Genomic DNA, 11,907 nt, shown 5'->3' with positions numbered 1-11,907 from the left:
GAGGAGGAGGGACAAGGAAATGAGTAACCCCCAGGTTCAACTCGGATCTGGGACAGAAATCACCACTCCTACTTCTTCTGGACCCCCTCCAGAAAGAGAATGCCATCCTCGGAATGAATTTCCATGCAGCCAATGAGATGGCATCTATCTGCCCAGAAAACCCACTTGGCTCAAAGGCGTCCTGAGGTCCCCAGGCTGGGGCCAAGACAACCTTATAAAGAATGAAATCCCTGGGCCAGGAAAATTGTCTAAGAGGAATTATCAGGTGTTCAGGGTCGGCCTCGCCGGCGGTTCTCAGCCAGGGTTCTCAGCCCCTCCCGGACTGCATTTAGAAATTTGGGGTCATCCCATGGTTTGGGGTGCTACTGACATTGAGTCTCTCCAGGTCAGAGATGCTGAGCATCTTGCAGGGAGTGAGACAGTCCCTGAATGACAAAGAACTGTCCTGCCCAGAGTACCAGTAGCACCCAAGTTATAGAACACTAGACCTACCCCGTGTCGATGAAACTGAGAGTCTCTTCGGAAGGCTTAGGCCAGGGTGGGTCCCCCAAGGGGCCTAGGACCAAAACATATTCCTTAGGGTGTCTTGGGATGGTCTCTGGCCTATTGGAGGTCTCAGCCTCTGAAAGGGACATCAAAACCCAGCTAGGCCACCCAAGGGTGTCCAAGTGCCACCTCCTCCAGATGTGGCTATTTCTCTTCATCAGCATGTCCTCTGAAGCTCTGTCTCCACACCAGAGCATTTGCTCCTCTCGTTCCCCTCAGAGACTTCTCCGAGCATCCCCCGACCTCACAACAACCCAATGACACAACAACATTGTTGCCTCCGGGTACCCCCAGCCTTTCAGGACAGCAGTGTCCCCTGGCTTGTGATCTCATCCTGACCTCAGGAAAGGTGCGGCTGCCATTCCTTGGAACTCAGACAAGCTGCCGAGCCACTTGTCCCAGAGAGAGGTACCTGGGTATTGAATCAACAGCCTAGGACGGGGGCTGTTCCACTTGTCACACCAGCTTGGCAATCAGCAGCTTGGGCATTCGCAATTCCAGGGCAGCTAAACAGCAAAGAAAACCTCATTTGTCCCCGCCAGAGCTCCAGCCACACTCGCGCCTCTGTAACTACTTGAATGCTACAAAGAGACACTCTCAAGTACCCACCAGTTTCCAGTTTCACATCTGAATGGCTTGGCGTCCTTGAATGTTCACGGAGGGGCTTGTTTGGCAACTCTGGCTGTAAGGGAGCTGCACATTCCCGTGCCGGCTGTTCTCCGGCCTCTGGGGGCTGAGTTGTGCTGACTCCATGAACACACACCCAAACACACACACACACACACACAGTGTGTGTGCTGCAGTCACAGCAAATAGATGACAGAAGTCTCAAAACTGACATCTGGGCAGCCCCCAAGGACATGTTTGCAGACATCCTAATATTAAAAGTAGGGCAGCGGAGCAGACAGAGCCTCGATGTAGTCAGATTTATGACTGTACACAAGACACGTGATGTGGTTTCTCTGCATGGACATATTTTTCAAGTTGCTAAATTGATCATCTCCAAAAGCCAGCTACAATCAAAAATGAACATTTTGCCAGTGACTCAAGTCATTCGATTTAGATTATGAATCCAGAAATAGTCTACTTTTTAATCACGTAATTGGGGCTCTTGCTCTTGTACGCTCCTGAGGAAAGGGTTGATGGACAAGCTAGAGTGAACGTCCTGACTTATGCAAGGTGGGGGAAGAACCAGCATCGTGCCTTCCTTATTCAGTGGTGCACTTTGTAGGCACTCCAGAAACATTTTGTTGACTGCAAGGAGGGAGGGAGAGCCATGACCACCTTTTGCCAAATGTCTGGCCAGGCCAAGTTCAGAAACCTCTCCGTCTACCACCCTGCACCTTTGCTGTTCCCCAGAGCCCAAGTACTCATGGGTTACTCTCCTCAGCCTGGAGGAGGCCTGGGCCACCCTAAAGGCCCATGTCTCCGTCTGGTCACTGTTCCTGGGCTCCGCCTCCTGCCCAGGACCATCTCTCTTGGTGTGTGGTCCCCCTCTCCCATGTTTGGTGCCAAGAGTGGTGTAGAACTGGAATGTATCCCCCTCTCAAGGCTCTCTTCTCTTCCACAGGATGTGATGGTAACATTACAGGACCGTCTTTCCCTGAGGTACATTGAGCACTTCGCTCTGGTCCTTGAGTATGCTGGGCCGGAACAGAACCACAAGTTCCTGCTTCTCCAGGACAAGCAGCCCCTGGCTTATGTAAGTAACTCCTTCGGCCTGGCTTGGGAGCTGTCTGTGGCCTCTACTAGAGAAGAGGACTCCGGGCATCCTCTTTCTGGAAAATTCATAATGATTTCCTCAGCCAGCCAGCCCCCAGAAATGAACAGTTCTCAGTTAAGTTCTATACTAACCACATCCAGCAGGCTTTTGGCAGTGCTCCTCGTGACCTGAGAAGGGCATGAAGATTGTTAGTCTCGGTCTCTAGTGGGGAAAGTGTGGGGTGGTGAGTCACGGCTTGGCTCCCAGAATACTGGGATGGAGAGTGGTGTCAAGCCTGCTGTCTCCTGGAGGCCCTGCCTGCTAGACTTCTCTGCCTCCGAGGGGAAACTTGGCCTTCCGTTGAAGGCTGTAATATTAAAAGGTCAACAAGTGGGGTCTACTGAGACCACTGAGGCTGGACAGGTGTGGGCGGAGAATGGGCTAAGTGGGGGATGGGCAGCATGTCACCCACATCAACTTTCAAGGTAGAGTAGGAGAAAGAGTCTGGGGAGACCTGAAATGCTGGCTGGTACTTCACTAATGGGGAGGCACCAGGAGGAACCAGGGGGGCCAACCAGGATTCCCAGAGAGGGAAGGAGGAAACTGGAGAGGGGCCATTGGGTAGAAATGCCTAAATGGACATGCAGCAAAACCCCAAATCAGACATACACACACACACACAGGGATTTTAGGAAAGAAAATTCTTCAAGGTTAGCTCTCACCCAAATGCCGTCCAAAGCCTCATGGGTTCCCACCTATAGCAGGAAGATTGTTAGCTTGGAAGGGAGGCCTACACACCACCCTGGCCCCTCAAGAGGCCTTCTGAATCCAATTGGTCTCTTTTTCTAGATGGGATTTTAAACTTTTTTATTGAAAAAAAAACACACACCTCAAACCTCTGCAAGAGTAGAAGGAATCGTATCATGATTCGTCATGACCTATGGCGGCTTCAGCAGTTACTTATACATACATACATGGCCAACTTGCATCACCTATACCTCCAGATGGGGTTTTAAAGCTTGACTTGCTTTTCATCAGCCACTTAACTTCTCCGACTCTTTTCTCGCTGTGGGGCTAACACCTTCACCTTGTAGAGAGGCTCGGTGTCAGCAGAGTTAACAGGAGCCCCCTCTTCCCATCTTGTGTCTTGGGCCTTAGACCCCATTGTTGACAAAAGCCATGTCCTGGTTAAGTGATTCAAAAATCCTAGTCAGTTTGGGATGGCTTAGTCTGGCAAGAGTCTGCCTTAGGCTCAGGTCATGATCCTGGGGTCCCGGTATCGAGCCCTGCATCGGGCTCCCTGCTCTGTAGGGAGTCTGCTTCTCTCTCTCCCTCCAACTGCCCCTGCTTCTGCATGCGCTCTCTCTCTCGCTCTCTCGCTCTCTCTCAAATAAATAATCTTTTTTTTAAAGGTCTTTAAAAAAAATTTCTAGTCTCTTTGGACCAGAGGGGTAGGCAAGACATTTCCTCAAAGAATAATTGGGCTGGATCGGGTAGGAAGCAATGGCAAGCGGCCACCTCACTCAGCCTCAAGCCCAGCCTTGAGGATACACCTCAAGGTGTGTGTGGCTCTTACCACTACAGCCATAGGCCACAGATTCCCAGATCTCTTTTCCTCACCCCTCTCATCCCTGGGATTCAGGTGGTACAGCGGACACACTACCAAGGAATGAAATGCCTCTTCCGAATAAGCTTCTTTCCCAAAGACCCCGTGGAACTGCTGCGTCGAGATCCTGCTGCTTTCGAGTACCTGTACATCCAGGTAGAGTCTGATTGGGGATACACAGACAGACAGACCCATGGACAAACAAGCAGTCAGGCTGTTCTGCCATCACTCTGAAGTCTCTATGTAAGCTACTCCAACCTCCAGGTGAAGGCTCTCTCCTTTGCTGCTACCACTGTGGGCCACAGCCACCTTGTTCAGCTCAGTGACCAGAGCTGGCTGTGGCTCAAGTCCCGCCTAGATGTTTGGACAGAGCTCCTCGGTTTGGGGGAGCAGGTAACCCATGTCACTCTGTCAGCATCACAGTGTCCCAAGGTTTACCAAGCCCATTTGAGTAGCAGGGGGGCCCTATCCCCAATGCCTCCCTCCCGTGAGGAGATGATGCCCAAATCAGCTCATTCAGAAACATTTGCTGAGCGCTCCCTCCAGAGCACGCCCTGTGCTAGGGGCTGGCCATCAAGATAAACAAAGAATCGACCGAGCCTGCTAAATCTCATGGACAGACATATGCACAAGTGAATAATAAAATAGCGTGGTGGTCCTATGATGACGGCAGAGTACGATGTCACCAGGAGCAGCCAGAAGCAGTTTGCCAACTCTTCTTGGGAGGAGGCCAGGGGAGGCCTCACAGAGGAAGTGATGCATGTATGCTCTTAGCCTCAAAGGATACGTGGACATTGGCCTTGTGTGGACAGGGAGTGGAAGGTGTGCATTCTAGGCAAAGGGACAGGCATCTGCCAACGTTTGGTGGCAGGAACCAGCACAGGATGTTGAGAGAACTGTGGGCAATTTCTCATGCCTGGAGTGCAAAACAGGAGGTGAGGAGCAATAAGAAATGAAATGGGAGGAAAAAAAAAGAAAAAAGAAATGAACTGGGAGAGACCAGAAGCAGGTGGGGAAGGAGCTGGCAGGTCATAACTTGCACAAAATGATTTAGGCCTGCGTTTTAACAAGCCCTCCGAGGGATTATCATGTCCAGTGGTGTTCGGGAACCACTGCTCTAAGGCATTGGGTCTTACCCCTAACTGCACTTAGAATTATCTGAGAAGATTTGGGGGGGAAAAACCATTCTCCTCCACCCAAGACCAAATCAATCAAAGTCCGTGGGAACACGCTCCAAACGCTGATGTTCCTCAGGTGATTCTTGGTGGGTAGCCAGGGGTAAGGAAATTCTGCTGCAGAGCAGGGGTATAGAAATGTGGAAAGGAGAGCAGGTCTGGGCAGATAAGCAACTTTGAAGGATTACATAGGTGCTGAGGGAGGCCAGAACCGGGGCAGTTTTGGATATGGGGGTGGGGGAGAGGATTCAAGAGATAATGAAAAGGTGGAACCAATGGGCTTTGACTCAATACGTGTCTGAGAGAGGTGGTCTCATTCTGCAAGTTAAGGAATACAGGCTGTTTCTGGAATGGGTTTGGGGAATAGATCGGATCACTTGGGGATGTGTTGAGTTCTAGGTGCTCATAGAACGTACAGAGTACTTGATAAGAAGAGAAAAATAACTCCAGACTCATCTCTGATGATGTCAAATATCACGGTTGTCTCTTCTAACAATCCCAAACGTGAGGAACATTTCTCAAAACAGCCCTGGACTCCTCCACCAATACTCTGGCTGCAATGAGTTGTGGCTCCTCTCTGAATTTTTTAAGTTTAGCTCTCTCATTTCGTTGACCCTAAATCTCTTCATCCAAGCTTCCAGGGATCATCTTGGTTCGATTGTTTTGGAATTTGTAAGTCAAGACCATGTCTATTCTGTCCCTCCTCTTCGTGATGATATGAACGTCACCTATAATTTCTTCTTTTTTTATATAGAACAGCTTTATTGAGGTCTAACTGACATATAAACTGCACATATTTAAAACAGCCATTTGGGAGCCTGGGTGGCTCAGTGGGTTAAGCATCTGCCTTCAGCTCAGGTCATGATCTCAGGGTCCTGGGATCGAGCCCCACATTGGGCTCCCTGCTCAGCGGGGAGTCTGCTTTCCCCCCTCTCTCTGCCTGCCTCTCTGCCTACTTGTGATCTATCTCTGTGTCAAATAAATAAATAAAATAAAAACCAAAAAGCAACCATTTGATAGATTTTGACACAAGTTTATACCCATGAAACCATCACCACGATCAAGATATAAAGCATATCAGGCTTCTGTGTCATCCCCTCCCCACCCCTAACCCCCAAGCAACAAATGAGCTGCTTTCTGTCACTATAGATGAGCTCACATTTTCTTGAGTTTTTATATAAATGAAACCATACGGTATGTACATTTATTTTGGTCTGACTTCTTTCACCCGGCCTAATGATTTTGAGATCTGCCCTTGTTATGTATTTCATTACTCCATTACTGTTTATTGTTGAGTAGCATTCCATGGTGTGAATGTACCAGAATGTTTTTATCCATTCCTCTGCTGATGGACATTTGGGTTGTTTCCAGGTTTGGGCTACTAGAACAAAGCTTCTATGAACATTCATGCACAAGTCTTTGTATGACATGTGCTCTCTTTTCTCTTGGTTCAATACCGAAGAATGGAACGATTTGATCATACAGGAGATCTCTTTTTCTTTCCTTTTTAAAAAAGAAACTCCAATACTGTGCTCCAACGTGGCAGTACCATTTTACATTCCCACCAGCTGTGTATGAGAGTTCCAGTTTCTCTACACCCTCATCAGTACTTGGTATTATTAGTAATTTTTTTTCGTCATTTTAGTAGTGTTCAGTGGTATCTCAGTGGTATCTCACTTGTATTTTCCACCAACTAATGATGTTAAACATCTTTTCATGTGTTTGTTTGCCATCATACATCTTTTTTTGTGAAGTGCCTTTTCAAATCCTTTGCCTACTTTTTTATTGGGGTTTTTTGTCTTCTTGTTACTGAGTTATGAGACTTCCTTCCTGGATACAAGTTTCTTGTTGGATATGTTATTTGCAGTTTCCTCTCCCAGTCTGTGGTTTCTTTTTCCAGTCTTTGAACAGTGTCTTCCACGGACCAATTTGATGAAGTCAAATTTCTCAGTGTGTTCTTTGATGGATAATGCTTTTGCAGATCATGCTTGTGATGCCATATCGAAGAAATCCTTGCGTAACTCAAGGTCACAGGAAATTTCTCTTTTTTTTCCTAGAAGTTTTAGCATTTTAGATCTTGGATTTAGGTCTGTGATCCATTTTGACATAATTTTTTTATGCGGTATAAGGTATCGACTAAATTTCTCTCTCTCTCTCTCTCTCCTGTATTATGGATATCCAGCTGTGCCTGCACCATTTGTTGAAAAGACCATCCTTTCCCCACTGTCTTGTCTTTGCACCTTTGTCAAAAATCAGTTTATAAAGGTGTGGGTCTATTTCTGAACTCTTTATTGATCTACTGGTCTATTTTTTATGCCAACATCACACTCTTGATTGCTGTAGCTTTGTAAGTCTTAAAATCAGGTAGCAATTATCCTCTAACTTTGTTCTTTTTCAAAGTTGTTTTGGCTATTCTAGGTCCTTTGTATTGAATTTTAGAATTAGCTTGTCAATTTCTACCAAAAATCTGCTATGCTTATGATTAGGGTTGGGTTGAATCTATAGATCAGTTTGGGGAGAATTGACATCATACTAATACCAGGTCTTCTGACCCATGAACTTGGTATATTTTTACGTTTATTTAGATCTTCTCTAATTTTTTTCATCAGGATGTTCTAGTTTACAGTGTACAGGTCTTCCAATCCTTTTGACAGATTTTTCCCTAAATATTTTATATTTTTGATGCTATTATAAACCGTTTTGACTTTTAATTTGAATTTCCAACCGTTTGTTCCAAGCATGTAGAAATGCAGTTGGTTTTTGTGTGTTGCTCTTATGTCTTGCAGCCTTGCTAACGTTTTAGTAAGCATTTGGTGGATTCCATTGGATTTTCTACGTAGATGATCACTGATGAAACATTCATTTTCCACTCTCTCCTGTGCTGCAGTGATACTACTGTGGCTCCCTAGTCCCTCAGCTCATCCTGGTTTCACCTCAACCAAATGGGCAACTGGTCTAACCGAGGCTGAATCATCAAGAGCTGGGACTCTGACCCTTAGGGTTTGGGGGCTGTCATAACTTTAGCCAGTAGTTCCAGGGGACCCCCTTTAGGATAACAGAGAGGATTGACTCATTGCTGCTTTTGACCTTCGGACCCCAAGGATCAGAATATCTGCCCCATCCCTGCAATCCATCTCTCACTCTGGGCTTTGGGATCAGAGCGCTATGGAGAGCTCCTCCCATTATCTCTCTCAATTCCCATCTGAGCTAGTAGAGGATCCCTGTATGGCTGGGGAGTGAGTTTAGGCCTCTTGGTACAGGACAAAAGAAAGAGAGTGGTGTCGTGTCTCACTTTTGCAATGACCTAGATATTCTGCCCATTTGGGCCTTGCCATTGTGTGCATCTATCCCTGTGAAGCCTATCTGAAGCAATATAGAGTCCCCAAGACCTAAGATTCTTCTGTTGCCTCTCCCCCAAGGGGAGAAACTTCCTCTCCCCTTTTACTAGAATGTCTTACTTGACACCACAGTTCTTTTCTGGGATACAGAAGAGTAGATGGGGCAGGGAGGCTGGAAGGGGGTTGTGGGGAGGGAACACCTTTTTTAACTGACAGGTTTGGACTGCCCTCTCCTGCAGAGTCGGAACGATGTTATCCGCGAACGCTTTGGAATGGACCCCAAGCCGGAGATGCTTTTGGGCCTCACTGCCCTCCACATCTATATCACAGTCTCAGCTACTCGACCTAGTCAGAAGATCTCGCTCAAGAATGTGGAGTGAGTTGTGCCAGGGCCCTTTGGGAAGGGGGCAAATAGCTGTAAAGGGAGAAAACGCAATGGTTGAGCTGTGCTCGGCTTTCCAGGAATGTAGGGCCTGGGGTGGGAGTGAGAATTCTGGTTCCCCACCCCTAGACCGCGATGCCGTTGAGCTCCAGCTTCTACCAGGGAATCATGACCAGTGGAATTCTCTTGCCCCATCCCTCTCTTTTTCTTACAGACGGCATCCCTCTGCCTCTCAGATTTAATTTCTGCCTCACCACCTTCTTTTCTCTGCCCCACTTTGTCACCCTCATTCATTTCTTGCTTTTCTTCTTTCTGCTTTTAGGAAGGAATGGGGCCTGGAGCCCTTTCTTCCCCCCTCCCTCCTACAGGGCATCAAGGAGAAGAACCTCCGGAAGTCTCTCTCTCAGCAGCTGAAGGCCCACCAAACACATCCTTCCAGCGGCACCAAGGTACCCAGTGTCATCCATTGGGTGCCCTGCTCGGGCGCTAGCGGCCATGGGACTCTCCTGTGTGGTTTCCCAGCAGGTCTGGTCTTCTGGGAGAACCCCCCCCCGCCCCCCCCCCACAGTTTTTGACTCAGGTACACATCCAGCTTGGCTGGATATGGGGGATGATGGTGGAGAGTGATTTTTCCCCAAGCCTGAGCCTCGCCCAGAGACCGCTCAGGGCCAAATCACCAGGGGAGCCCAGGATCCTCCAAGCAAAGGGGCCAAGATGCAGGAGGAGGCAGTTCTCAGATCATTCCACCCATTTCCTCTGTGCCAATTGAGCACTTGCTGTGTGTGGACAGCGCTGGACTCTGGGGAGGCGTGTTTTCCACAGAAAGGACTTCTCTGTTCTTCATTAGTTTTCTAATCTGTCAGGCGGGGAATAGGGAATTCTGGGAGATGAAAGCTCAGCCGGGTGGGACACGGCCTGACCTGGAGAATGGGTCACTGGGCAGCCAGTCGAGAGTTCACGTCACTGCAGTACCCTGTACCCTCTGAGGGACTCCCAGTCCCCACCCTCCAGCCCTGAAGGTCTCAAGCCCTTCTCAGTCTTCTGGTTGCTTCCTGCCCAAGAGGCAGGAGGGGTGGTTAAAGGCACCATAATCAACATACAGACGCAGACAAAGGACACAGTGGCCCCCCCCACCAATATAGTACCCTTCGGATTCCCTGTATTACCCACAAGCTTCTCTTTTAAGATGCAAATTTCCTCAGAGACTTAAGCCAGGCCTACCTTGCTGTGCATATTTAATCAAATTGTTTTCCTCCCAGAGGGAGAACATCAGCGCTCCCTGACCATCTCCTCAGCAAACACATTTTTTTGAAGACACCCCCACCCCTAGTGCTTGGGCTGAAGAGGCAGGGATGAAAAAGGCCTGCCTGCTCCCCAAGCTTAAGTCAGGCACAGGCTAGTGGGGAAACACGACAGTCACAACACAGAGCGACAGTCAGTCACAACACCATGCAACAGGCGTGGGGGCTCTGGAAACACGGAGGAGGAGGAACACCCAGCCCAGCCTTAGGGAGATAGGAAAGGCCAGGAATTGGTGCGTTTGATGCCAGATCTGGGTCTTGACAGACAGATAGGGGTTTGTATAGATGAGGGGGAGGTGGGAGGAGGAGGAAGACTTTCCCAGGCAGGCAGATCCATCTGTACAAGGCTGTGGGGGTATAAGAGAACATTGTGCATGGAAATAAATGCAAATAATTCGGCATAAGCAAGTACAGAGAGTGCAAGGCACATGCCTCAAGAGAGGGGATCTGAGAGAAAGCCAGAGAAGCTGGCAGGAGTCAGTTTCTGGAGCACGTCGTGTGCCATGGACATCGGGACAGGACATCCTGTGGGCATCGGGGAGCCACAGAAGGATTTAAGCGGGTGACTGACAGGCTCGAACTGCTGTTTTAGGCTCTGCCCTTAGAACAGTGCAGAGGGGTTGAGGGAAAGGAGTATGGATAGGTCAGAGAGGAAGTTAGGAGATCCAGTCAAGGTGAGATCATGGCTGGTGGCCGTCAGGTGAGAGAATGTGAGGGTAGCCCAGTGTGATACAGGTTTCTGGCTCAAAGGCCGAGGGGAAGTGGTACCATTTCGAGAGACTTTTCTATGAGGGAATGGCAGAGGAAGAGCAGGCTTAAGGCTTAGGGGTGCTCAGGATTAAAGGCATTGATTGGGACCCCGGCTGGGCATGGCTGATACCAAGGCGGCAGGAGGGGATCTCAGGACAGAGGTGCAGACGATGTGGGAGATGTGGGATGTCTGAGCTAGGGAGAGGTGTTGAAATGATCCTGAGAACAAAATGAGTAAGCTGGGTTTTTAAGGTAGGAGGATCAGGAGGTCAGAGGAGGGTTTAGAAAGGGAGATAGGATGGCTGGAGGCAGGAGTTGTCCAAACTGGAACCTTCCCGCAGTTTTCCTGAGGATCTACTCACACACCCAGCATGGCTTGCTGACGCATCTGACTAGCACCCGTCCTAAGATGTTGATGCTCCTTCCTGAGAACACAGGTTTGCTTTTCCTGTGCAACTCAGGCTTCTCACATGCCTGCATGGGTTATTTCCACAGGGCTCTGCGATTCAGGCAAAGCTCCAGTATCTTCGAATTCTGAACGAACTTCCGACCTTCACAGGCGTTTTATTCAACACTGTGGGCCTGGTCAGTGAGGGCCGTGGTGGGGAGGGAGTCTCTTGCGTGCATCTGGGTTTGGGTGGGGGGCAGGAGGGACTCCACTAGAGCTTGAGGGTGGCATTCTCTGTCAGCAAACACTTCTAAAGACCTTTCTCTTCCTCCTCTTTCTCCCTCTCCCTCCCCATGGTGCTCCAGTCCTGCCTCTGGTAAAATGGTCAAGTTGGAGGCCATATTTGTTTTCAGTATCCCTCCATGACCGTTCTGCGTCCCCTTTCCTCGATTTCAGGGCTCAGCAAACTTGTTGCAGAAAGAGCTAGGTGGTGCATATTTTAGGCTTTGCAGGCCATGCGGGGCTCTGTCACAACTATGTAGCTGCCATTATAGCATGAAAACAGCCATAGATGATGCAGACACAAATGAGCATGGCTGTATTCCAGTATCTCTTTATTTATGGACACTGAAATTTGAATTTCATGGGATTTTCACATGTCAGAAAATATGGTTCTTTTGAATTTTTTCCAACCATTTAAAAATGTAAAAATCATTCTC

General features: G+C 48.6%; 1 protein-coding gene across 4 annotated transcripts in view; it reads left to right on the top strand.

The window, feature by feature from the left end:
• FRMPD3 (FERM and PDZ domain containing 3) overlaps positions 1–11,907 on the top strand; it is a 74,831-nt gene that overhangs the window by 37,032 nt on the left and 25,892 nt on the right. For all 4 annotated transcript variants that reach the window (XM_082716949.1, XM_082716950.1, XM_082716948.1 and 1 more), the window contains 5 exons: positions 2,117–2,248; positions 3,891–4,010; positions 8,607–8,743; positions 9,072–9,198; positions 11,296–11,385. In XM_082716949.1, coding sequence (XP_082573075.1) covers positions 2,117–2,248; positions 3,891–4,010; positions 8,607–8,743; positions 9,072–9,198; positions 11,296–11,385 — 606 coding nt within the window. The remainder of the gene's footprint in view (positions 1–2,116; positions 2,249–3,890; positions 4,011–8,606; positions 8,744–9,071; positions 9,199–11,295; positions 11,386–11,907) is intronic.

The sequence above is a fragment of the Mustela nivalis genome (assembly GCF_964662115.1).
Source record: "Mustela nivalis genome assembly, chromosome: X".
Classification (NCBI taxonomy): Eukaryota; Metazoa; Chordata; class Mammalia; order Carnivora; family Mustelidae; genus Mustela; species Mustela nivalis.
The sequence above is the reverse complement of the archived record's forward strand: the minus strand, read 5'-3'. Positions and strand labels throughout refer to the sequence as shown.